Source organism: Pygoscelis adeliae, unplaced genomic scaffold (genome assembly GCF_000699105.1).
Source record: "Pygoscelis adeliae isolate BGI_AS28 unplaced genomic scaffold, ASM69910v1 Scaffold353, whole genome shotgun sequence".
Classification (NCBI taxonomy): domain Eukaryota; kingdom Metazoa; phylum Chordata; class Aves; order Sphenisciformes; family Spheniscidae; genus Pygoscelis; species Pygoscelis adeliae.
Window position 1 is genome coordinate 744,499 of NW_008824445.1, and position 25,749 is coordinate 770,247.

Here is a 25,749-nt window from a genome sequence, read left to right on the forward strand (position 1 = left end):
TGGTGTAAAAATTGTTAGGAGTACCGTTAGCGCCTAGGAATAAAGGCGCTAACAGTAACGTATAGGTGCTGATTGCTTATAATTTTGAAAGCAGGAAGGGATAGAGTTTTTCTCCTCTAATTCTAGAGATCAAGTCTAAACTAGACATCTGAGCCTTTTAATAGGCAATGGAGGGAGATAAAACTTCCAAAGTGTCACTTATGCTGTCCTAAGACACGTGCCTAAGACAGGAACTGCCAGAGAATGAATCACTTGCTGCAGGCACTTTGGGGGGAGAATAGCCTTTCTGAGGGAGAGCAGGCAGTGGGAAACAGTCTGCTTCCAAAGCGTTTGCTGTCTGAAAAGCCAGTCCTACAGCAGTTTATGTGTATGCTTTACATCTGAGAGTGGTCGAATGCAAGCCCATGAAATTACTTACATAGGTAAAATAAGTAAGTACAGCAGTCTGGTCCTGACAGATAAGACAGACCACCTTCAAGAGAAAAAAAAATACTTCTTTGGGTAAGGCATGGGTCTTTCCTGTCAGACACATGTTCTTTGGAAAATGGTATTCTCCTTTTGCAGGATGATGAATGTGAGCATCTAGTAGATCTCTGTTCCATTTTAAACTCCATAATGTGCTTCTCAAATATAGTTAATAACTATATGCATCTAGGTCTGTCCAGAAAATGTGGTTCTTTATTGAATTTACTTGGTACATTATGAGCTCTGTACTTACACCAGTGTTTGAACTATTCTGAGGGAGAAGATATAAAATCCAGCTCTTCTGAACCCCATGTCTAGCAAATGCTAGACAACTGTCTTCTGTCAGGGGATTTCAGAGGACTTCACACGATGTCACAGTCGCTTTCCCATGTATCTTTTTCTGTTCATAAATAGGTATTCTTAAGCTGTAGCCACTCTGTGAATGGCTTAACGAAGCAAGTCACTGTGTCCGAAGCACAAAGAGAACCTACACTCCCTCCGTGAGAGGATGCTCCTGCAGGATGTTGGGAAGTCGTGTAGACATGCTGTAATTAATTTGTGCATTCTTCTATAGCATTAAACAGCTGTTATTACAGAAGGACATGGATTTCTGCCCAGGTAGCACTCATGGTAGAAGATGAGCACACAGATTGTGGCGGTAAACTCATGTGATATGCAACCTTATGTTTCAATGTCTGTAGTTTTGCACTTGTGGAACACAAGCCTTTTCAAGCCGGTGAGTTGCCAGCTCTCCCATTGCACCGGTGGCATAGAATTTCCTCCAGAAAACTCTCCTTCCAGCCTGCTCCAAAAGGAATTGTGATGACTAGGAAAGGAATTAGAGAAATGTCTGAAAGAAATTCTTCAAAATGGCCATCCACAATGTTGTTAAATATTATTAAGCCTGTGGGACAAAGATGCAGAGCCAGAAAATTATATCTTTGACTACTGTTGGTACTCAAGCGAATCCAATAGTTACACCCCATAAATTAGGCAAAGCACGGCCTCCATAGATTTTTCTGTGGAAAAAGCAATGCCTTTGAGGAGTGTTCATACTGTTATTTCATGGCCATTTGAAAACAATCATTAGTGTATCAGTTTGTATTGAGGCTCATGTCATTGCTCTTGAGTAGACAGCTCTACCCATTTTGTATCCTCTTGGATTCAGGGGGATATTGTTTGATTTCATTTGGAGGTGACCCACAATTTTATTAAGTCAGAACATGACCATGTTTTTCTGGAATAAAAAGGGAAAAAACCAACATCTTTAAATGAACTGTGAGATTCTAAATATACTTAACAATGGTTACCAATCACTTACTATTGAGAAGAACTGCACAAGTCTGTCAGATGAATGCTCAGGTACTATACAGATCTCTAAACATAGTGTAAATTCCAGTGTGAATGACTGGCAGAGTTTACCATACTTTTAGGCTGACCTTAGGTCCTGTGTTTCTTGGTGTACTGAAAGGTCCTGAAACACAAGCAGGGAACTCTTGGTGCCTCTGTTCTCTGTGCAGACAAGTAAAATCAGATGCGTGATTGTTGCTCTCTAGCTGTAAGAACTTCCCATTCATTCTACCTTGAGCATGCACTTCAGAGCAATGGTGTCATGATGTTTAACACAGCAGGTTTGGAGAATAAACTCTACTGGGACATAATGGGCTGAAGCAAAATAGCATGAGCCCAGTCTCAGGAAAGGTCTTTTGCTCATGCGGAAGGCACTGGTACTTAGCTGAGACAGTGGAGACTGCCTGACAGGTTGCAATTACTTCTGCCAAGTGCACCAGGCTGCATTCTGAACCTTTGCTTAATGGGGGCAGATCTGTTCTGAGTTATAAAAAGTAAAATAAAACTGCCTCAGGTCATACATATGACAGTATCTGTGCTTCTAATCAGGTTTCACCTTCAGCAGCAGGTTTTGCTTATTCATCCTACATAAACCTCAAAATGAGCTGAATTTCCTTCATAAAAAACCATGGAAATGGAATAAATCTCAGCTTTAGTTTCCATGAACTCCAAGACAGAGTTACAACTCCAGCTGATCGCGTGTGCCAGGTACACTGCTAAGAGAAGAGCTTCCTTCAGTGTACCTGTGGCAAAAAGAAAGTTATGAAATAACATTCCACTTTGGAGTCCCTGCATCATGCTTTTTTGTGCTATAGCAAATTGTTTTTGCAGCACACGCTAATATACATCTAGAATAATATTCAATTAGGCTAATAGTTGCTGCTTACATTGTTCTGTAAGAATCGGTGATTAAGAACCTCTCTGTATGGTTCAATCTACATTAATTAATTTCTCCTGCATAATATATATGCACCTGCCTGTTCTTCCTTTGGGATGCCAATATGAAGTAAAGCTATTATGCAGGTAAACAAAGGAGATAAAGGATGACCTTTAACTTTGACAAGATAGCCTGCAGTATTTGTGATTTGCCATCTGTCATAACTGATCGCTCCTAATAACGATATGCTGGATAAGAAGCTGAAATGAGGAAACAGCCGGAGACAGAGGAAGGGTGGAGGGGAGTGGGAATGACCTTCTAGCAACACGTGTGCTTGTCGGGGCAGGAGGACTCGTGCGTGGTTACAACTTAGGCCTCACTCTGACACCTGAAAACTTGGTAAACAGTTGATTCTACAAGTGGCTCCACTGAAATGGTGTTTGAAGAATAAGGAATTAGCCGTTGTTCGGCCCTTTATTAGGACTTGTAACTCCTTTCACGTGCACAGCCTCTGCAAACTTGAGGCAAGTCCTGGGCAGGCAGGATTGCCAGTTCAGCCCACGAATAATGACTGATCAGCCATCTGCCAAAGCAGCTAGCAGCACTCCTGCTGTCACTGCTGTGGGGTCTGGCTCCTTGGCATGAAGTGGACTGACTGTATGAACGTAGGGAGGAAAAAGGGTCAAAGAACAACATGATCTCTTTGCAAGATTGGTTGTGTTTTCTAATGTTTCGTAAACACATAATCCCAGTTGTTTGGTCTTACCATTGGGTGACAAAATGCTGTATCTTACCTGATATAATGGTTGAAAATATAAACACCTTTCTACCAACCAGACTTCATTAGTATGTATTTGAAACCTAAAATGGTATTCAGCTATGGGGGGGGGAAGTACAGAATTGCTTTGGATTATAATGATTTCAGCAAAGCATCTAATTTCTATATTAAGCTTGCTTAATGGATTTATATTGCCTTGCTCTTTGATCTGAAGAAAAAGGTGGTGAATAATTTATCAAATAAAAAAAAACTCCCCTAGCCCAGCCCACACGTCACAATCTGCCCTATAATTTACATTTTTTAAGAGATGCCATTTCCAGGCAGGAGAACTGGTTCCTAAAAATTCCTTCTAATATTACAAATGTGTTTTTGTGAGGTACACTCTGGGGAAAAAAATAATAATGAAGGAATGCAATTCTGCAGACAAATGTTTCAGCTCTATGCCTTCTTCGCTAAAGACAGTCGTTTCAACTAAATGCCAAAAGGCATTTAGCTGTAGCATTTGTCAGTGGAATAGGGTTGGCTTTAGGTTTCCCTCCTGATTTACAATTGAGTGTTTATTGGGTTTACTGTACTGTAGTACATTTTGTTAACCTCTAAAAAAACACATCCAGCTTGTGCATTAATCACAAGGATGATATCTGTCACGGTAAACTGGGTCAGTGTGGGGCTTTCTGTGCCCCGCCAGACTTCGTGGAAAGGACGCTGGCTGCTCCCAAAGGGGCAGGAAAGATGCGCCGGAGGCTTTGGGCTGGGGTCTAGATAACCTGTGTCCAGCTCCTGGCTCCTGAGAGGTTTCTTGTGAGATGTATAATCTATTTCTCCATGTCTTTATTTTTCAACCAGAAGAGGGGGGAAAAATTGTGTCATGTCGTCTCACGGTAGCTGTGTGAGCTGCCTTAGAGTCACGTGCCTAAGGAGGATTTAGGTCGGTGTGGTGTTGTTTAAAGGCTAATTATTGGGAACTTTGTGTGTGGAGTTCCTCAGTTGGTTTGTGTCTGCCTATTGTAGTCATTCCTCAGTAATCCCTGCTTCTGCCAGCAGTGTTGGTAATCACAGCTCTGTCATGACTCTCCACAGGTCTCCCGTTCGCATTTCCCCCCCCATTTGTCCAAAGCAATGAGTTGTCAAACATTTACTCTGGCTGTGTGGAGGGTTTATTCATATTTAAATAAAGCCATTATCCTGGCCTTGAGTTTCAGTAGTTTTCTGCTCTTCCTCTTGAGTATTTCTCTCAGTAGTGCCATCTAATCAGCTTTAGGTTTTAATTAAACAGCTGTCATTTGCTTCCTAGTTCTGTTGCGACCTGATGTTGTATTAAATTTTAATTTAGCCTAGGCTGGATAAGAAGTAGATTCCTTCAGACAACAAAGAAACGCTATTAGCAGGTTACAGTTGTAATTAAGAAGAGCTCTGCTGAAGTGCTAATGCATTCAGGTACAGGGAAGGAGCTGGAGATAAACATGCACATAATTATTATTCAGGGATAGAGCTTGCAATATGAATGTATAGCTTCCACCTGGGCTGCTTGAATTGAAGGTTTTGGACAAGATCTCACAGCTGAAACCCTCGACAAAAGAAATAGGAAGGGATTCCCATTTTTTTCGCCTGGGACCTTGCAGTGTCAGCACTTAGAGGTTTGTGCTGGTGGTCCCTGGGTGTTTCACTGGAGCTGTGCCACACAGGAGGACCTGCCTATGTAAATCAACATTATTACCCCTCTCTACATTTCAGATGCTGTTAGTAATAACCGGCACAGGTATCTTAAATTCGGTAACACTTTTTTTCTGCAGTAGACCCTACCATGGAAATATAAAACAAGCCTAACAGAATCTAGATTAAATGCTATTACTTGTTGAAGATGCACTAAAAAAAATAGTCTGCTTATAAATCTAATGGACAGTCAATTAGTTCAGTTCTGCCTTCGTATTTCTTCCTCAGAGGAAATATATTTTTTCAGTCTATAAATGGCCAGCTCTTAAAAAGGTCTTCACACTGCCTATTATACTTGTGTAACACTCAATCCAGGCATCAGGCATCTGAAATACTGATTTATATGATAGAATTGTTTACCAGTGGAGTGTAGCTTTTATGAAGCTAATTAGGACAGTGGGTACCTGTACACGCTGGGAAGGAGGGAAGGTTCAGGAAAGTGCTTGTGTCAAGAGTAGGATAAGCATATTTCAGATCATCCACAAATAGTGGGGTCACGAGGCGTCTCTTCTGAGACCTTTTCTCTCATGTTTATCTTCACAGGGAGTTTATGAAAGGAATGCAAATGTCTTTATAAACTTTGCATTATCCTTCAGAGCATCAAAGTCTGGCTTCAGCTTGGTAGCTAAGCAGCACTTAGAGTTAAAAGGAGGCTAGACGTTTTGTTTACCCTTTGTCACACATGAGGGTCAACATGAGGGTGATACAACGAACAGTGCAAAAACCAAAGGTGGAATTAGTTCAGGCCTGTTGAGAACCTGATTCCAAGTCCACTGAAGTCAAAAGAAACCTTCCATCCATGACTCAGTAGGGCTCTGGATCAGACCATAATTCCATACAAGTGCCGCCTGCCCCTGACATGTAGGAGTTACATAGCTCCATGTAGGATAGCTGTGCTAACAGAGTGGGTTTGGAAGTAGAATTTGTCGCGTGTTCATTGTTTGTGACCTTGGCAAAAATAATTTCCCCTGATGCACTGAAGAAGACTGTCTGTTGTTGAAGAATGGCTTAGAAATAGCATACTGGCAAACTGCTTCCTGGGAGCGTTTTGACACAGGACCACCATGTCTTCATCATATATCTGGCATATGTTTATATTGGATTGATGGCTTAGGATTTATGGGATATTTGCTGTTGGTTTGGTGGAATCTACCCACCTCTTCTCTGACATAGTTGTGGGTGAAGCACCTTCAGTTTCTCTCTGTCTATCTTATACAACCTCTTTCCACCTGAGGTGCATCTAATTGTTTTCTTTCACCTGGCAGCGCATTTTCTTCTTTTGTTCAAACCTCAGTCTTTGTAAAAGTTTTACAGTTGTTCTTTCAGACTCCCACTTTTGTCACATACTTCTCTCTTTCCCAGCGTCCCTCCCTCGTGGATGGCAGCTGGTTATAAATGAGCCCATTCAGCATAAACAAAAACTAGACAGTCATTTACTGTGTAAAACATCTGGTTTGTGCCTCGCAGAGAACAGAACAAAGACAGTATATTTATTTCTTGAGGTATTATTCAGAAAAGCATCTCTATTCAGGACAACACTTAAATGCATGCTTAAATCACATGGAAGTCTAAGTGTCAAGTTGAGCACGTACTTTTAGTGTTGTTCTGAACAGAAATGGACTCGAGTACATGCTTAAATGCTTTTCTGGAACATGACTGCCCATAAAGCTCTAGTAGACTATATTAGTTAGCTGGCACTAGTGTTATTAGTACTTCAACTCATTTAATTCAGGGTGCTTTTTGTAGAAGTTTCCGAATATTGATTAATAATACATCTTAGTTGCAAGTATTTATTGGTCTTCTCCAGCTGTCCTTAGCTTGTGGTCAATGCCCATTATTTTCTATCAATCTAGCTAGCAGACAGAAGCAAATGATAGTGAATATATTTCCCTATGCAAGCTGCCATCAAATTTTTCACTAAAATCCATTTCTTCTTCCACCAATGCTAATAATGGAATTTAAAGTTAGATTAGTTTGAAGCAACTTTTTTTTTCCTAACTGGCAAGCAATTAGTTTTATGGAAATTGAAAAATGGAAATGCGGACTGATTCAAAGCAGTATTTCCTATTGCAGGCTTTTCAAGAAGGCCGAACTGAGTCTCCGTGAAAGCACAGATCGTTCCTTGCCCCGCATGCGTATCAAGTTTTGGGCCTGCAGTAAGCAGTGCTTAAGCAGAGACAAGCTGCTCTGTAGGCCTTCGGAGGCTGTTCCCCTCCAGTCTGCCTACCTGCTTACGCAAGGCAGGGACCTCTGTAGCAACTCATTTGGAGTAATTAATCAAACTGCAGCCATACCGAGACACAGAGGAAGGCTGTGTTAATGGAGTCATTAGAGTGCCAGCACTGTGAATTGATCAGGATTACAGATGAATGTGGTAAAACATCTCTAGGTGGGATTTTGATGGGGAAAGATTAAAAAAAATTGTATATGGATGGCATTGCTTAGTTTGTAATACCCTACCTCATGTGTAGTTTTTCTCATCGTGTATTTATGTCCCGAAAAGGGAGAATGGTCAACTCGCAACACTGTTAGCTGGAACAGTAAGGAAGAAATGCTGTTATTGTAATGCTTGATAATCACCTCCCAAATCACTGGCATGATTTGGGGCAAAGGGGTGGGAAGAGTTGCTGACGCCCTCTGGAGATCGTACCCAAATAGCACTGTGGTTCTGCCAAGCTGCAGACGTGCCTTCACACGTAATTGCGTTACAGATTTCATTGCCACAGCAGCCATACCTGTAAATGGCTCAAAAACAGTAAATCCGTATGTCTGACAAAACCAGAACTTGATGGTCCAGATGCAACTTTTGGCTTAGAAAGTTGTTAAACCATTGACTGCAGGGAGCTTGAAGGGTGTGTGCAAGGAAGGGTCGCTCCTCCGCCCCATCCCTGTCAGAGGCAGGGTTTTGGTTCATCAGTCTGACCCCTGTGGCATTCTCATGGTTTTATGCTTCTCTGATGCCCATCCTTCGTTTGTGTGTGTGTGTGCATACAGGACACGGAAGTCCTTAACACAGCCATTCTGACGGGCAAAACGGTGTCTGTTCCAGTCAAGGTTGTTGCCGTGCAGGAGGATGGCTCTGTGGTCGATGTTTCGGACTCCACCGAGTGCAAATCAGCTGATGAAGACGTCATAAAGGTGAGGCACCCCCATGAGGTGGAGAACGGAGTTTTCACCCTTTTCTCCTCCACCACCACCATATTGGGACCTAGCTCACATTCGGGATTGTACATCAACCAGTTGTTTTACAGTCATGGCTGTTTCTGCGGTGGCGGGTTGTTTTCACTGCACGATGAGGAGAGTGGTCTCCAGAGGTTTTGCAGGGTTAGCACGTTTCCATAGACTGACGGGGAACCATTTGTGCTGGTGTGTTCATAATGGGAGAGAGGGCCAGGGATGCTGAAAGAGCAGTCCTAGTCTTTCTTTGCTGGCCAGCTAGCGCTGATGAGAAAGAATGTGTTGTCTGATACAACCCACTTGGGAAAAGTCAGCTCCCTACACAAGGATCTTTGTTCTTGGGTGGCTTTTCTGCATCCATTATTTAATAGTAATAATGCAGTATATTGTAACAGTGTGCAGCAAGGCTTCCTACATGCTTCTGACTGCATCACCTGCTTTCCAATCTGGAATTTCTTACAAGTAAAGATACTGAACTGTACCAAAATCTGGAGGAGCGTGACAGAGAACAGAAAATGACAACCACATTGCCACATTGCAAAAATTCTTAAAATAAGAGCTGGGAGCTTTTAAACAATGTTGTGTTGTTGGTTTTTTTTTTAAACAATATTTTCAACTGGTTCTCCCTCCCTGACATTGAGATGAAAATAGCATTAATGTGACTTTATCAAGACATTGACTGCATGACTTCTGACACCATTGCATGGCTTTCAGCTTTTAGCTCATTATTATTTTTAGGCATAAAAGAGGTACTTTTGAATATATTTAATAGGTTTATTTGTTTTATTATGTGGTATGGGGATTTTTTTTCTTGTTTTAAATGAACTTAAGAATTGACTACAATTAATTCTGTATAAGGCTGGGGGTTTTTTGTATTATTTATGAATTTCTTAGGGTAGTTCTAGAAAGGTAGTTTCTTTGTCTCAATTTCAGGAAAGTGCAGTATATTATATATAAATGCTATAAAAATAGGGTAGTATAGTCATCCTTTTTACACAGTAATCCTGTAACCTGCAGATCTGATGATAAACTCTCTCTGTAGCTTTCAAGAAACAAGTTCCTCCCCATATTCTAGCTATCATGTCATGTGTGAATGTATTCCAGACCTGAGCACTTCTTTAAGTTTTCTTCAGATTGCATTGGAAAGCCACATCCTTTACCCGTGTACTTTTAACCTATTATTATAACCTCTTTGTAGATAAGACTGCAAAGGTCCTAATAGATAGCTTGTACTGTGTCAGATAAATTTTCATGTTCTTTAGCTGGCTAAAGAATTGCACACAGCAAAGCTATTCATTTTGAAGATGATATGCTGGAACAAAAAAATCACCTGCTTATTTTTGACAACTCTGAATAAGCTTGTTACCAATTTTTGGAATATATTACATCCTCTAAAACAAACAAAATTTCATTACATTTTAGGTCCAACAACAAAGAAATTCCTTTGCAGTTAAAGAGCTTCAGAGCAACTGTGCATTTTGTAGATATTTCCTCTTTCTGAGACCTATAGGTAGGTGAAAGATGACATCCGTTTAATCCTAAGTAGCTGTAGGAAAGGCAAGATGGGTTTGGGCAAAAGCCTTAGTCAGGCAACCTCTACTTGCTTCCAACTTTTTTCGTTAAGATTTATCTCCATTTAATATGAAGGCAAATCATTCATAAATAAGATTCAAGTTATTGGGCAGAGGCATGTGTGCTGTTGTATCCTCACAGGAGTTGATAGCTTGGGGCTTAGTTATACAATAATGATGCCTAGCAGTTTTCAGACCTCAAAGCATTTTGCAAAGGACATCAGTATAATACTCTCTTTTCATGAAAGTGACTGTTCCAATGTTTAGCCTCAGCCAGTGATGGAATAGGTCTCTTGAGTCTCTAGCCTGTGCTCTAGCTTCTATATTTTCCCTTATATATCAGATGGGGAAAGAAAAAAATCACGTTTTTGTTTTCTGGAAACCAAATTTGCTTGAAAGTCCTTACCAGAAGGAACATGAATGAATATCTTTGTTTATGACTAACTTAATTGTCAAAGGAACGGACTCTCTTGATAAATTTTGCTATTCCTTTTTTGCTGTGTACCGTACAGCTATTATCTGATTAGTGGCTATTATTTATCAGTTCACAATGAATTGTTCATATTATAAACTCAAGTACCATGTTATATATCATCAACATATTGCTGAGACTGTCTTTTCTTTGCATTTCAGAAAACCAGATCCAGATCTAAAAGATAGTGTATGTGGACTTTTGTTTCTGTAAATTGAGTTTCTAGTATTTCTTGAACTTGCTGTAGTTAGAGAATACTGGACTGAACCAAATAGCAAAAGGTCAGGAAAAGGACTCCTATTCTTCTTCCACTAATAAAATTAGTATCTGCAGACGTCAGGGAGATGTTGCATTTCAAAACACTGCCTGTTTAAAGTCCATTTAGTTCAATCAGCAGTTGTCCATATGGATATCCTGTCAAAGCTGGGCATGAAGTCGTTCTGGTTCCCAAATTTAAAAGGTCCACTGAAGCTGGCAACTAAATAAGACTTGACACGACCTCTGTGAGCAGAGACAGGATTTCCAGTTGCAGTTGTGGATTTATACACTTCAAGAAAGTAAAGCTCTTGCCCTTTGACCATCTTCCTTTCTTGCTTTTTCAAAACAGGTTGTATTTCTAGGTGGAATTGGACCTGCTCTAAAGCACCTTCAAGTTGATGAGTGTCCTCCCATTCCTTTCAGTGATCTGGATAGTGCAGACCAAAACACAAGCCAAAATTCTGCACAGGTTTTACAAGATTTGCACTATAATTCCCCTTTGTTTTCAGTAGTGACTAAGTTGGGTATAAATCAGGTCTTCATTTGATTGCTCTGTGGAATTATTTGGGTATCAAATCACTGACAGAAGAGAATGCCTCTGGGGCTCTTTCCCAGACCTGGTACCCAACTGTAATATATTGACTTAATGAACAAAAACAAGAGATCTGAATGTGGTCTTCGCTGAGTTCATCTTGCCTCGTCCTGGTGATACAAAATGGGAGTAATGTTATTTTTGTGAAAATTGCAGCATCCTTATAATGGATTTCGGTCACAAATTACTCTCAGACTGAATGCTATTCAGGCATAATTTTTTAACTGGAAATATATGTATTGGTTGCAAGATTGAATCCATAATGATTAATTAGCTGAGTTAAAATTTAGTACAGGGTTTATGTGCCTATATTTTTTCAGAAAAATACATATTCCCTTTACAAGCCCCTTTGGTAAAGTCAATATTGACTCTGCTTCCAAATTTGTGTTGCCTTTTCTATATAGGTGGTACTGCTAAACCCTCTAATAAGAGTTGTCAGGTATTTTGGATGTAATTGCCTAATCTTAAGCTTCTTTTCACTGTTAATTCTGCCTTTATTGTTTCTTTGTAATTGGAGAGATATTCATATTCTTTTGGGCAGAACAGTGTGTTGCATTCTTAACCTTTTATTTCTGTTTAATAGCTAATGATTTAACAGACAATTAATGAGACAATTCTTCGATCACTGCTGTAACACCATTCTTTTCAATTAAGACACAATGAATTGGAGCTAGTTTAAATAAAACCAGACCTTGGCCCAGGCTATTATGTATTTATACAAAACGTGCTTCTCTGGGCAGCTACCTAGATATCACCTCGATATAAATACTACTCAGAGATGGTGAAATAGATAGATGATGTACAACTGATTTATTTGTAGGCAAGAGATGTTAATCTTTCCTATTCTAAGCCATATATTCCCTCACCCTAACAGTTTAATAGCTTCCCAGCAAGAGAATATTTCAGTTCCCATTTTTCAAAGCCTACCTAATTAGTGGTAAATATAATGAAACACACCTATTACTTTTTGACCTTGCATTTTCTGACCTTAGCGTGACTTGATCCTGAAAGGAATCTCACAGGTAAACTTGCTCAGTTCAGCTACAATCCCTGGTACCTAAAATTGCTGGTCCCTACAGTTGGACATAGGTTGTAATACTGACCAACCATTTTAACTTAAACTGGCTAGCCTCTAAAAATTTTTGATGGCAATGTTACTGTAAGTCAGTAAAACTCTTAACGCTTATTCCATTATTGAAAAGGAACATTTAATTCTGTTGGCATTTGAGGGAAAAGATTGGCTTTATGATTAAGGCACTGAAATGCTTCTCAGCATTAATTTCCATATCTCTTGCTGGTTTCCTGTGTGACTGTGGGTAAATCACTCATTCCCCTTGGTATCTCGCTTCCTTATCTGCAAACAAGGCAGAGAAATACATCCTTTTCCCAGCCTCAGCCTTCCTTATGTATTTTCTGAAGCTACTGTTGACTCTGAATGGACAAAATCCTTATCTCCACTAGAGTCTCATTAACTTCAGTGGTCTTCTGCCATGGACTCACTTGAAGGACTTCTCTCCCAGTGTCCCACTTTTCCTGCAAACCACGGCTAAATAGGGTTGTGAAGCTGAAAAGAAAGAAGTGGTGGAAACTTGATAGAATTTATGCACAAATTGTTCAGCTACTCTGGTGATGGGCAATACACTGAGAGATAAAGGAGCTGTAGGCATGGTGGGATGAACCTTTCTATATGTGTGCTGAACCATGGGGCCTCAGTCTTCACAGGTGGGGAAAAAAAGCCTTGAAGCTCCAAGCAAGGTCCGTGCACTCCTTTTTCTTCCCTGCAAAAGTGCCTTTAAAAACCCGAACCATAGTAATTTCCCATGACAAAAAATTCTGAAAACATTGTAGTTACGTGGTAGTCATAAACATCATCCACAAAGCAGCATCAAGTGAGGAAATTACAATGAGGACAGCTTCTTAGTCCAAATGTTTATCTCAGTAGTGTACAAATGAAAGGGAGACAGCTGCCCAATTAATTCATTCTTAGATTAGTCATATTTTCATGTCCTTTGCAAGTTACGCAGAAATTGACTGATGGTTCAAATTAATCTCTGCAGTAATTCAAATGGCTTCCATGGAGTTACACCATGGACTAATTTAGCCTATTTTTTTTGTAACAGAAAGGGCCCTCAATTGAACAGAAGGGAGTTAGAGGGCCTCATCCTGCCCATTTCTGCCCACATGTAAAGTGTGACAGAAGCAGGCTCAATGTGCCCAGGCAGAGGCATACATTAAGAACAATGGTGCTTTGATAATATACCATGAACTCCGTCTGTGCGAGAATGCACTTTTCTTGTTAGCTTGCTGGAGGAAAGCACTTCAATGCATTATTTTTCACCTTTTCATAATTTCCTGTCTAATTATAATGAAAGTAAAATTCAAACCATTCCTACCCCCTACATTTCTAACACAAACCTTATCTTGAACTCTCCATAATTAATGTTAAAACAATAGAAGACCTAATTTTCCTAGAAGCAGTCAGCTAGGCTTTATCTAATGTGCAGTGGAAATAGTGTAAGAAAGGCAGGAAACATAATAGCTGAAATAGATTGAATCTGAGGAAGGTTCTTCCCTCTTCTACACAAAAAGCAGACGAGCAACTGAGGACCTTATTCAACAACCCTGGGCACAGTGATCTCTAACCCCAGCACAGGAACTGCTACAGGGAACCATGGGGAAAAAAAAACAAGGGAAGGGGAAGGATACTGCGGTTCTCCAATTTGGATGATACTGAATTTTTGGGAACGATTCCTTGCTGCAGACTCACAGCACTTTCTTAGGACAATTTACGGAAATGGAGTTGTTAAATACAACTATTTATGCAGGAGCTCTGAAAACAAAGCCAGAGCTTGTAATTTGCAAGTTCCGCAGCTGCTTCGCCATTGAAGTATGTGATCAAGAATGTAATGTACATAAAGTGGAGCTAATCTTATTTCTCCATCTATCATATGTATACCATGTACATAAGAGTACCTATCACTACATTACCTAAGAGCTTTATTTTGTGGTCACTCGTGTAGAAATTAGCTCACTCCAGCAGTCCAAACTCTTTCTGGAAGCAGTGAAAATACTCTCTACTTGTTTATACGATGGATTTACTTTGGTGCCAGTTGGTTTGTTACACAATTCATTTTGAACTAGATCTTATTCTTTAAGTGGTTTTTTTCTTCAGTGCTTCTGAATGGTTCAAGATTGACAGCCCTGGAGGCTTAACCACTCTGTCTTGCCCCAAAACAGTGGACAGGTCAGGGCTTGCGGCAGGCAGCTGTTCAACTAGAAAGCTTTTGAAGTGCGACTGTTTAATTTGGTGAGTCCATCTCCCTGTCCATGCTTCTCCTTTAATCTCACCTGATTAGTGCCAGTGAGTCAGTATCATCAGCTCCATGAAATCAGCTGTTAACAACCTCAAGTCACTGTCAGCTTCATCTCCCTCCGTCTTTGGGAGCTGGGAGGTAACGGACCCTGCAGTCCATTACAAAGCCCCTGAAATAATGACTCCCCTGATGCCTGGCAGAGGCAAGAGGTTTACAGCAGTGAAGCATTCCTCAGCTGAACAGGATTACTTAGGAGATGAGGATCGTGCTTGAGACCGAGGAGTTCTGGTTTACCTCTCTGCTTTACTCCAGACTTCCTCTGTGAAGCTGCTGGTCTCTGTCTCAGTAGTGCCACGGTGATGATAAGGAAACTCCTGGCCCAGCAGGATTTACTGGCAAGAAACCTGTTGAAGACTGTACATCTTGTCTTTTGTATCTGTAGACAGGTATGCCTAAGTTAGAGCAATAATTAAATATCATTGAGCTGCTTGCAATTCATCAAACTTACAAATTAGAGCTTCTTACGATTTCTAGTTACTTTGGCCAAAAAACCCACCCCTTTTGCCCCCGTACAAAGTTAATCTTCATGAGTCATAAGGGATAGGCAGGAGAGTACGGCAGATCTCTCTACAGTATGTCGGCTGTTGAATTAAGGATTTTGCTTTTTGTTGAAATATCAGAGGTTCTGACATTCAGGTCACCAGATCCTGCTAAGTAGTTTTCTAGCTAGACAAAGTATGATCAGAAAAGAGTAACAAAGCCACTTACTGCATATTAAAGATTTATCTTAAAAACCACTCTTGTTACACAGCAACAAGTTGAATTCTATATTGTTTTGTGATTATGCCAAGCTAAAACTTCGGGTCTAGAATCATATTTGCACACAAAACAGCTCCATGTATAGCAATAATGATGCCAATGAGGCAATCTCACAAAATCACATATTGAAGAATTAATATTCTCTACACAGTACACATTGTACACAGTTTATAGCAAAATATATGTGTGTATCTTCCTGAAGCTATTTTTAAACACACACAGTCTTCAAAGCCAGCTTGAGAAAACAGTGTTTTGTCTGGGAGAGGATCCGTTAAGAACAGACCGTGCCGACATGTGCAATTACACAGATTTCGGCAGAGATGCTTATGGTGTCTTCCAAGGGACCAGCTGCTGCTTCAGAGGAAGAAAACAATTCTACGGCTTAGCATTTGGCTGTTCTGAGAGCAGAAATGCAAAGGGCATGGATCCCAGTCCTGGGAAACAATCATTAGCCTGAACTGCGATATTGCTTAGGATAAACTCTGAATATTTTATACTGAGAGATGCACAGAGTAAACAACCCAGTCCAGGCTCAACAAAAGCAAATGCAGCGATAAGTAGCTGTTGTCGGGAAAAAATGACAAACTTCTGGAGGCTTTTTCTCCAAGTTCTGTAGGAAATTAACTCTGCTTTATAAACTTTAATGCAGCTGGCCATTTAAATATTTTAATTGCAGATGCGCGAACCTTATGGATTCCGAGCCTTTTATACCTCTTGAACTATCATTCTGGCTGGGCAAATTAATTCAGATTCCCATTGTCATCAAAACCCCTGGGGCCAAAACGTGCTCTCAGCAAAAGTCATGCAACTGTGTGAAAGGCATTGGAGTGACAAAGGTGTTCCAGAGGGCAAAATTTGCTCCATGTGAAAGTTAAAATAGCCATTAACTGTCAGCTACGGGATGAGAAAAAGTCTTTTATCTTCCGCCCTCTTCACTGATGTGATAGTTGAGAGAAGTGGGACTGGGCAGCAAATGATCCTTTCTGGATGGCATAGCATCCCATTTTAAGTAAGCAATAGTGTTTTGGGCACCAAAAATGTACATTGAAATGTACATACAATGCTGAACCTTTCAACCCACGAACAGGCTGTTTCCAGAGAACTTTGTGCTGAGGCAGCTCGGCAGGGATCGGCACGCTCCACAACCAAACCTTTGCATCCCCCTGGCTCTGTGGGTCACAGTCGGATTTTGAATGCAGCTCAAGTATATGTTTTTGTGGTTTAACTTACCCACACCTGTGTTTTAGTAATGTGTTCTGAGATGCATTCCCTTGAGATACGTAATTGGAGTTGAGGATGGAGATGATGAGGCTGACACGCCACCGTCATTTTGAAGTGCGGTTAATTCATTTGACATAAAAAGCACCTACCATTGACAGTAACCAGCTCCCTTTCTCCTCTGTGGTAGAAATTTTGGTTCTTGCTATGTTTTTAATTATTAATATTTTTGCATTCTCATCATACAGAATTGGAAATCAGAATGAAAACCACTTTGATTTCCTTCATAGGAACAGCAACAAGAGGAGAAATAACATGTAGCTAGGCAGATCTGTACCTTTGTACATCAGGATTGGGGTGTGTCTGGGATTTTGAGTGGAATGGGGAAAATCCAGCCTTAAAGAATAAATACTGGATTAATGAGCTGGACAACTTATTTAATAAGGATGAAAGAACAAAGTGAAGTTATAAATGGTATTTCTTTTGCCATTAGCATGAAGTACAGGGAATGGAAGATAACATACTGGGTTGTGGCTTTTCTCTTCTCCCAGTTGTGTTACGCACTCTAGTGAGAGTGCCCGTCGGCTTCAGTGGGAACAGTGGCTTCGGGGTTAAATAAATGGCAGGATTTAGCATTTTGTTTTGTGTTGTGGATTCTGAAGGTCTGATTTATACTGAAGTCACTGTACCGAAACATTCACTCCCACATCAAAGACTTCCTTTAATTGCTGTAGAGGTAAAGAGTTGCCTTTGTGAGTCGAGTCAGGCTATTGGAGCATGGTCCAGGTACATCTTTAAAAAAATCAAAAGTGTCAAGCAGTGATTAAAACTTTAAAGTTTGCAGTTGTTCAATAGGAAATAGAAGCTAAATCCATCACCTCTACATTTTACAACTCCTCAGTGGGGCAGATTTGGAATTCTGTGACGCTCGGCTGGGGAATTAAGCAGCTTTCCACTGAATTCAGTGTGAAAATGAATCACTGTTTTGTTAATATCAGGTTGATTAATTTTACTCCTTTGATGAATTTCTCCTGAGGAAAAGCATTGGAAGCGCTCTGCGATTCTAGAACAAATAAGCATATCACTCGTGTGTTTCTGTTAAAATAGTCGGTGGTCAAACAGCTACCAGCGTTGGCACTGATAACGCCATCTCCTAGAGTCCATGCCCTGGAAGACAAACAGGAACTTCAGTCACCTTAGGACTGCCGTTCCAGACACCTGGTCAGCACTTTTATTTTACATTTGGTACAGATCTATTCACAACTGTATGGCAAAAACTTGATTTTGTTTAAAAAGTATGGCAGTTTAGATTCAAAAGCGCACATGTGGTACAAAAACAGATTCCCTCAGCAAACTGTGAGGCAATAAAATACTGGTGCATATAAGGCCATATGTATTGATACATGTATAGAAATTAATATGTGCATGCGGGGGGGTGCATACAAATGCCCTTCTCATACATACATACACACACATATATATATATATATATACAGACAGACGTGGTGCCCGTGGTCAGTAGACATATAAAACAAAGCCTTTGCTTGGAAGACTTTATAGCAGAGTCTAATCCTTTTCTGACATTCTGCATTTTCTTAGCCTCTACACCCACCTTTCTTTGCCACGTTTTTAAAGTGCAGCCTCCAATAGGTGTTTTTACAAATTTGGTTTATTCTGTCATTCCACAGGCAGCACAGTGAATCCCTCCACCCCCACCGCTTTAATCTACCGTGGCCTGTGGAGCTATGGAGAGGATGGGCTCCACGCCAGTCTGGACCACTGTCTCATCAGTGGTCTGAAATGGGGGTGCAACCGCTGGGCACCTGCTCTGCTTTTCAAAATGTGCCCAGAGAAAAGGTCTCCGGCCGTGACTGACAGGTTCGCTGGGTGACACATCTGGGTGGGAGACGTCCTGAGACCCAGCGTTTGTCATTAGCACAGGGAGGCATGGTGTCCAGAAGAGCGATTGATGCGTGTGGGTGGTTTGGCTCGATGGGAGGCAGGCTTCGTAAACACAACCGGCGCTTTTAGAGGTGAAATGCTCTGCTTTGGTTCATCCACTCAAAGCAGGGGAAAGTCAGAGCTTCCCGGTATGCTCTGACCAGTGAATGAGTAACACTGCAAAAATGGCAAGGTCAGACAGATCTATGCTATATAGAGATGTGTGCATCCCTGTGTAGAAAATCTAGGTGATATACATTACAAATATTATAATGATCTCTCCTGCTCTGTTTTTGCTCCCATAATAATTGTGCAAATAGCCCCATTTACTGAGTGAGAGTAAGGACTACTCGTGTAGATACGGCCTTCCAACACTGTAAAAATACGTTTTAGCAGCATGTAGTCAGCAGCTGACGTACTCTGCAGCTCCTTCAAAGGGAATTCCAGCCTGCTCCTGCTCGAGAGCACCTGTGATGTCCTATGGGCTGAGCAACACAGTCCTGCCCTGGGCTGGAGAATAAAACCTCCCATAAACATGAGCCCGGATCCAAAACCTGTCATGAGCCAGAGAAAAGGATGTATTGTAATAAACAGGTGAATAATGAACAGAGATACATGAACTCTTGCAATTGTCACGGAAAGGCTGTAAAATGCATGTATACGTCACTGAAGAAGATTTGGGCGTTTAATTGAGTTGCATGCATTTATTATTTGGGGAGTGCTGACAATGTACTCAACCCTGTATAAAAGTGATGTGGACACAGTGCCTACTCCACAGATCTCACAGCTCAACAAGAGTTACACGCGGCTTGCTACAATATAGACATTCTGGGAGGTAATCCTTTATTGAGTTACTTGTACAAATACCCAGTGCAGCTTAGCAGTGAGGAGGGGAATGACATTACCCAGGGAACGGAGAATGGAGATTGCCCAGCAGGACTGCCAGCAAGGGGGAGTTCTTTGCTTGAGATGCATTGTTGGAAATGATAAGTTCCTAGCAGGAAATGCTATCTCCTATTTATATGCTTTATTTATTTGCTCTTTTCCAATTACTGCTTCTGAGATTACTGTTTGGATTTAATTTGCAACCCCTCTCCAACGGCTCTCAGGTTTTCTTCTGAAAACGTAAGAGAAAATCCTTAAGACACACAGTCCTCCCTTAGGTCTCTCACACTCAACATTATCCACTGCAGAGCAAAATTAACATATGCCTTTCCTTATTGTTTTCCTCCTTAATTCATTTCTTTCTATAGAGGCTCAAGCGCCAATTTTCCAAGCGAGTTTTTAATCGCCTGAGCCCAGCATGATTACTGTCTTCCAATCTAGTTTCCATTTGATGCAATCAGTATTTCAGAATACAACGATTATTTTTTTCCCCAAATCTGAATGCTATATGGCCAGCTGATAACACTTGGCTGCAAAGAAACATAAAATGCTGATAGTGCTGTGTGAAAGAATATAACCTTTGATTGCGAGGTCTTCCCCAGCCAAGTGCATGAAGGTGATGTGAAGCGGTTTCGTGAGATGGGGCACAAAGAAATTTATTATTCCGATACTAATAGCATAGGCTGGGGAGGCGGGGAGGGAGGGAAGGAGAAGACGGGAACACAGCGTGCTGAAGTATTTCTCACTGCTGGAATGTTTGCTTTGAAAGGGCCTTTCAAGAGTACATGTTGCCAGGGGAGATTTTCTCTCCACATCTTTTATTGCCACCCCACAAATAAAAAGATTTCAATACACCAACACTGGAAAACTTCAGAATTAAATACTCCCTGCCATGCAGAAGCTGTAGCCTTTTAGATTTCCCCAGCCTGTAGTGAGTTTAGCATGAGAGATGATCAGTGTAAAACGAGAAAATCCTTCCGTGGAGTAAATCCTTCATTGCTGTGTTTTAAAGCACATCTTGTGCACTATAAATGACAAACATTTGCAAAATTACTGAGTGAAGATCAGGACCTCAGTACCATAAGCAAGGACAAAGTAACACTGAAGCAAATAAAGGGTAGAACGGAAACAGCGGCTGCAAATACGGGGCTGCGTTTTTCTTAGAGCAGACTGCCAGAGTTGTGTCTCTCCTCCTTACAGCCTATCCTGCAACACCTCCTGTGTTAGCCTCCTCCTGCGGAGGCCTAGGGATGGCTTTTTGTCTCTTTATGCAATGTAACACTGGGAGGAAACCACACGGCTGCAGCTGGATCCTAAATAATTGCACTTAACCATGGTGAGATGGGGAAGATCCAGCCGGCACCGTTACAGTGGAGAGTTGAGAGACTGGGAGGTTTCTCTTTTGTGCTATTTGTTTAATAACGCAAATGCCCACAATGTATGGATGTTTCCCAGTATTCTCTGTGAATACCATGCGACTGTAACTATGTAAGTTACAGCTTGTTTGTTTTTCACAATGTTGTTGGTGAGTACGGTTGTCTAAAGTCTAGTAGACAGCCATTTGCTAAGACCTTCTGTTCCTAGCAAACTTGACAATGTAGCTTGTTTAATCGCCTTATGTTATTATTGATATTTTCATCTTGTGTAACTAATTTTGCTGAGGAAAAATATATCGTTGCCAACTTAATTCTTGTAAGAAAATGCCTCCAGCTTCGGCCCATTTGAAGAATACACAGGTGGTTTTGTACAGGAGCGTGACTCCTTGGAGAAGGTTGCTGGCATTGTGTGAGTGTCCGTGGGTCAGGATGAGAAGGAATCCTATTTAGTGAGACTGAAGAGATTTTGAAGGTGGCTGCTGTTGCCTGTCTTTCAAATAATTATTTTTCTGTCTGTCATGGGGAGTTCAGAAAGAGCTGCAGCAAGCTCAGGGAAAAGCCTGAGGTACCTGAAAATGAAGGTGATTCTAAATAAAGAACGCTAGGATGAGACTGAAAGACAAGAAAAGAACTAAGGAAAAGAAATATAAGGTATCCTGAAAAGCAGGAATCTGACCGGAGCAGCTCATCCCTTCCCAACTCCCTAACTCAGTGCAGGACATTGGTGCAGCCTTGCCTAATGCCTCTGCTGCAGCTACAGCCACTGTGCGTGTCTCCTCAGCTCTCCAGGAAGGCCGAGGAGATATCCACTGGTGCTGTCTAACTGTCGTCAGCTGAGTTGGCCTTTTTGCCTCATGAGGAATGGACCCTTTGTACCAAACCTTTTCCGTGGCTTCTGAAGACTCTGGCAGTGCCTTTCAGGTACTGCAGAGTGTGTGAGATGCGAGCCTCAAAGTGCAAGTGTGTTTTCTAGTTAGCAGCCTCTTGAGCAGCACGGGAAACCAGAAGTGTGTTTTGGTCATTCTAGTTTGAATAAAATCTTGGCTGAATAATCCCCTTGAACCTGAGCGCATAGCTAGAAATGAAGTGGACTATAGATTGGCAAGGCAGAATATATCTGCACAAGAATGGCCCTTAATGCTGAATCAATAAGCGCAAAAGCCCTGCACTGAACACGAGTTCACTGAAAACTGGTGACCTACACCAGCTGCAGAGACTGTCATGTTAGGCAACAAGGAAGGCAGCAAAGTGTAGAAAAGCAAACATCTTACTACCACAAAAAAGGGTGCTCTTTCAAGTTAAATCAATAGGACTACATCTATGACCTGCATAAAACATGAGACTTTAATAGAGTTGTTTCAGTAAACAGAATCTAATAGCTTTGGTAGCCACAAACTGACATCAGAGATGCCTGCTGCAGGGGGATGTCATGCTATAAAGATGAGATTATTGGCAGACAGAAATAATTTCCTTTAAACTCATGAGCTCTCCCCTCTTTGAAAGTTTGGAGTATTTACATTTAAGGACCATGTCAGTGGTGAGAACCTGTGTGTCCTTTTTCATGCTAGCCTCTAGCAAACAGAAAATAAACTGGACATACAATAGTCCCTGGTGCCTGCCAAAGTGATTTCAATGGAAAGACTCGTTTGGCTTTGTCAAAGATCGGTGCATGTCCACCGTTCTCTCGCCAGCGTGTCTGCAGGCAGAGCTCCAAGCTGGGATGTCGTAAGCCCGGCTGCTCGAGCAGCGTAGGCAAAGGTCACAGGAGCATCGTGACTCTGCCCCCTTGCTGCTCAGTGGCAGAAGACATCCCCAGCAAGACGGGAGGTTTGCGGGAGAGGTTCCAGTTACAGTAGAAGCTCAAGAGCTCTTCTTTTAGAGGTGGTTTTGATAATCCTTCCTTAGGCATTGAAATTTCCTCAGGCACAGGGGGAGACGCCTCCCTTGCGGCTGCATATCCCACTGGATCGCAGGCTTCTGTGCAAGTGTAGCAAGCCTTCTGGCTTTGAGACACTGACTGTCCAGCTCTTAAATGTCTCAAAAGGGTCATCTTAGGCACTCATCACCAACGTAAATTAAGAGGATGTGGGGATCCCACTCTCTTAAGCCCCTTTTGAAAGTCTTTACGTGTGGAGAATAAAACAGATAGGGGAAGCCACATAGCTATAAGTTCTAAGAGCTTAAAGGGACAAAAACGAAAGAAGAGCTGAAAAGAAACAGCTGAAAAGGAAGAATATGAAGTCTCTCAGAGAATGAGGTGAATGGACAGGAAAAAAAAAGTATGGTTACTGGCAGCAGGTGTAGTTAAAATCCCAAACAAAACTTCACTAAGAGCCTCCTTTGCCACAGAATTGGGATATCAATGCAAGAAACTATTTGAAGATTTCAGGATGAAATAGGAAATGAAGCCACAGAGGTGGAGATGACTGCTATCCTATCACAGCATCCAAAGTGCACTTGCAGCACAAACATTGCAAAAAAAAATCCATGTGATGTCAGCTGAGAAGCCGTATTAAGAAAACTCCAAGATCAGTGAAGAAGAGAAGGAACATGAGTTTCTTAAAGTAAATAAAGGCAAAATCTAGTGAGCCTCCAGTGCTGATTTTCACAGAGAGTATAAAGCCACAGTATAGCACCTGCTACCCTGTGGTAGGGATGCCTGGGATACAATATTAGTTGCACAGGACTTGTGTTCTGTTTGGGCAGAAATGTGGCAGTCCTAGCACTGGATTACATCATCTCTGTTTAATTTGTATGAATGGGGAAGGAAGTCTCTCCAGAGAACAATAGTACAAAAGAAAAATTATGCATTAATTAAAAAATGAGATCTGTGCGTCACATTAACTTGTTTTTTGTAGCTGTAGCAAGCTAGGAGATGAAAGTAAGGTAACAACCTAGGATTTGATGTGAAAGTAGTTTCTGTATTTGTGCATGGAATACCTCACATCTGGATGGCACCTCTCTGGTTGTTCATCTAATCATATCCCTCTGAGTAAGCCTGCTTGGGACCGGCAGTGTGACTAAAATTAATATAAAATCTCTGCTAACTTTAAACTAACTAGTTTGGGTCACAGCCACGGGCAAAGAATTCATCTTGGGCTGACTCGAGCCTGCACTGCATGTAAAATTGTAATACATTTTTACCAAAACCCAGGCTAACCAATGTACAGCTCGATCAGGTACGTATTTGCCGGTGCTGTCAACCTGCTTTGTATTCACATTACCTAGCTAGTTTATTTCCGTTTTGCTTTCCTTGTCTCTTCTTCTAGTGATTTTTAACATAGGCTTTTCCTGTCCTTTTTTTTAGGGATTTTTAACAAAGCACCATTTTTAATGACACCATTTCCTTTCCAGACACAATCTGGAAGTACTGTCTTTTTTTTACATTGTCTACATCTTCGTGCATTCAGTAGCTCTATGTGTGTAACAACAGCAATAAACCCAACAAATGTACTGTCTAAGCGCCTGTTTGCCCCAGCGTTCGAGCGACTCGCAACTCTGACAGCATTTGACCCTCTGAACGGGGAGTGGCAACATCCCTCTCCGCAGACAGGCACCAGCGATACGGTTTAATGAAGCTGTCAGGCTCCTTCTATGCTGTATCAATGGCACAGGCTTTAAATGAACCCGTATTTCCTGAGGGCCCGTATCAGAGGCTTTTAGGGAATATGTCTGGGTGATCAGGCAAATGTGGCATCATTAAAGAAATATAAAGAAATAGACATGATCAAGACAAGCAACCTTTCCTGGTTTGCTCATCCTTTGTTTACACTGCTGATTGAATATACTTCGCGTTAAGTCCATAATGTGCCTTTAGGCTTTCTGGTTAGGAAAGAGAAATCATATCTGCTAGTAAAAGAGCCAAATGGATTCATAACGTTTTCTGTGATTCCAGGGTTCGGGATTTATTTTTATGTTGTATGTAGCTTTTACATATATTTGTCTTGTGATGAGGTGAATTGGTCTAACTTTAAGAAAGAAACCTTTTTGTTCTGTTCCGTGTTTTTTACATTCTTTGACTGTGGCATGTTTTTCTGTATCTACACAGCCCGAAGGGAAGATGTTAAAAACCAAACCAAAGGAGAAAAATCCAAAAGTACAACAGAAAACTTACGGCAGCACTCTGTGGTTTGTCGCTTATCTTTCATGCATGAGTTGGAATGGCTATTTTTGCCCAGATTCAATGGGGGAACTGAAGAGCTTTACAGATCTATCTTGGCATTTAGGTAGTTCATACAAGTACATGCACTGTGGCTGTAGAGGGGAGAAAGACTGACAGATAGGAAGAACACTCATTTGTAGCTGGATTTTAACAGGGTCTTATTTGGTGAGAAAGAAGCTCAGTCCTCCCAGGTCATATGGGCTTTGGAGCAACGATGATCCAGTGAAGAGAGCAATGGAGGAGTCAGGTAGCTCTACGCCGATTTTTCTGAAAACTTGATCTCTGCCTTTAAGTTAAAGTCGATAGCAAACTATTGATTTTGATAGGTCATGGTTTCTGAAGACCTCTGTGGAAAAAGGTAAATTTTGTGTCATCCAAAATGTAAGCATTCTGACATTTGTTCTCACTGTACTTAGCGGGTTTTAAAAAATTCTCCTCGAAAGAGAAAACTCTGTGGTCTGTTACGTGTTTTGCAGACCCTAGTAGTCCTTAGGTCTGCAGCCCCCAGCAGAGTCTTTCTGCTGTGATGGCTTGGAGCTTTGGACCTGGCAACCCCGGGCTGCTCAGTGCAGGGCCACCTGCCCAAAAGCTACTTCTGAGCCACGTACCACGTGTCCTCAGGGCTCCTCTTCTGTTTGAGGGTTTTAATAAGCTGTGTTCCCTTCTTGGTAAAAAGAAGGATTATGACCGTTAATTCTTTTTGTAAACTACATTGAGATGGCTAGCAGAGAACCTCGAGAGAAATATAAGCACCGTTCAATGACTTGTGGCAGGGATGGGG

General features: G+C 41.3%; 1 protein-coding gene across 1 annotated transcript in view; it reads left to right on the forward strand.

Moving 5' to 3' along the window:
• Nucleotides 1-25,749, forward strand: part of TMEM132B (transmembrane protein 132B) — a 192,097-nt gene that overhangs the window by 139,780 nt on the left and 26,568 nt on the right. Inside the window, 1 exon segment of the mRNA XM_009320961.1 lies at nt 8,178-8,321. Within this exon segment, the coding sequence (XP_009319236.1) occupies nt 8,178-8,321 (144 nt within the window).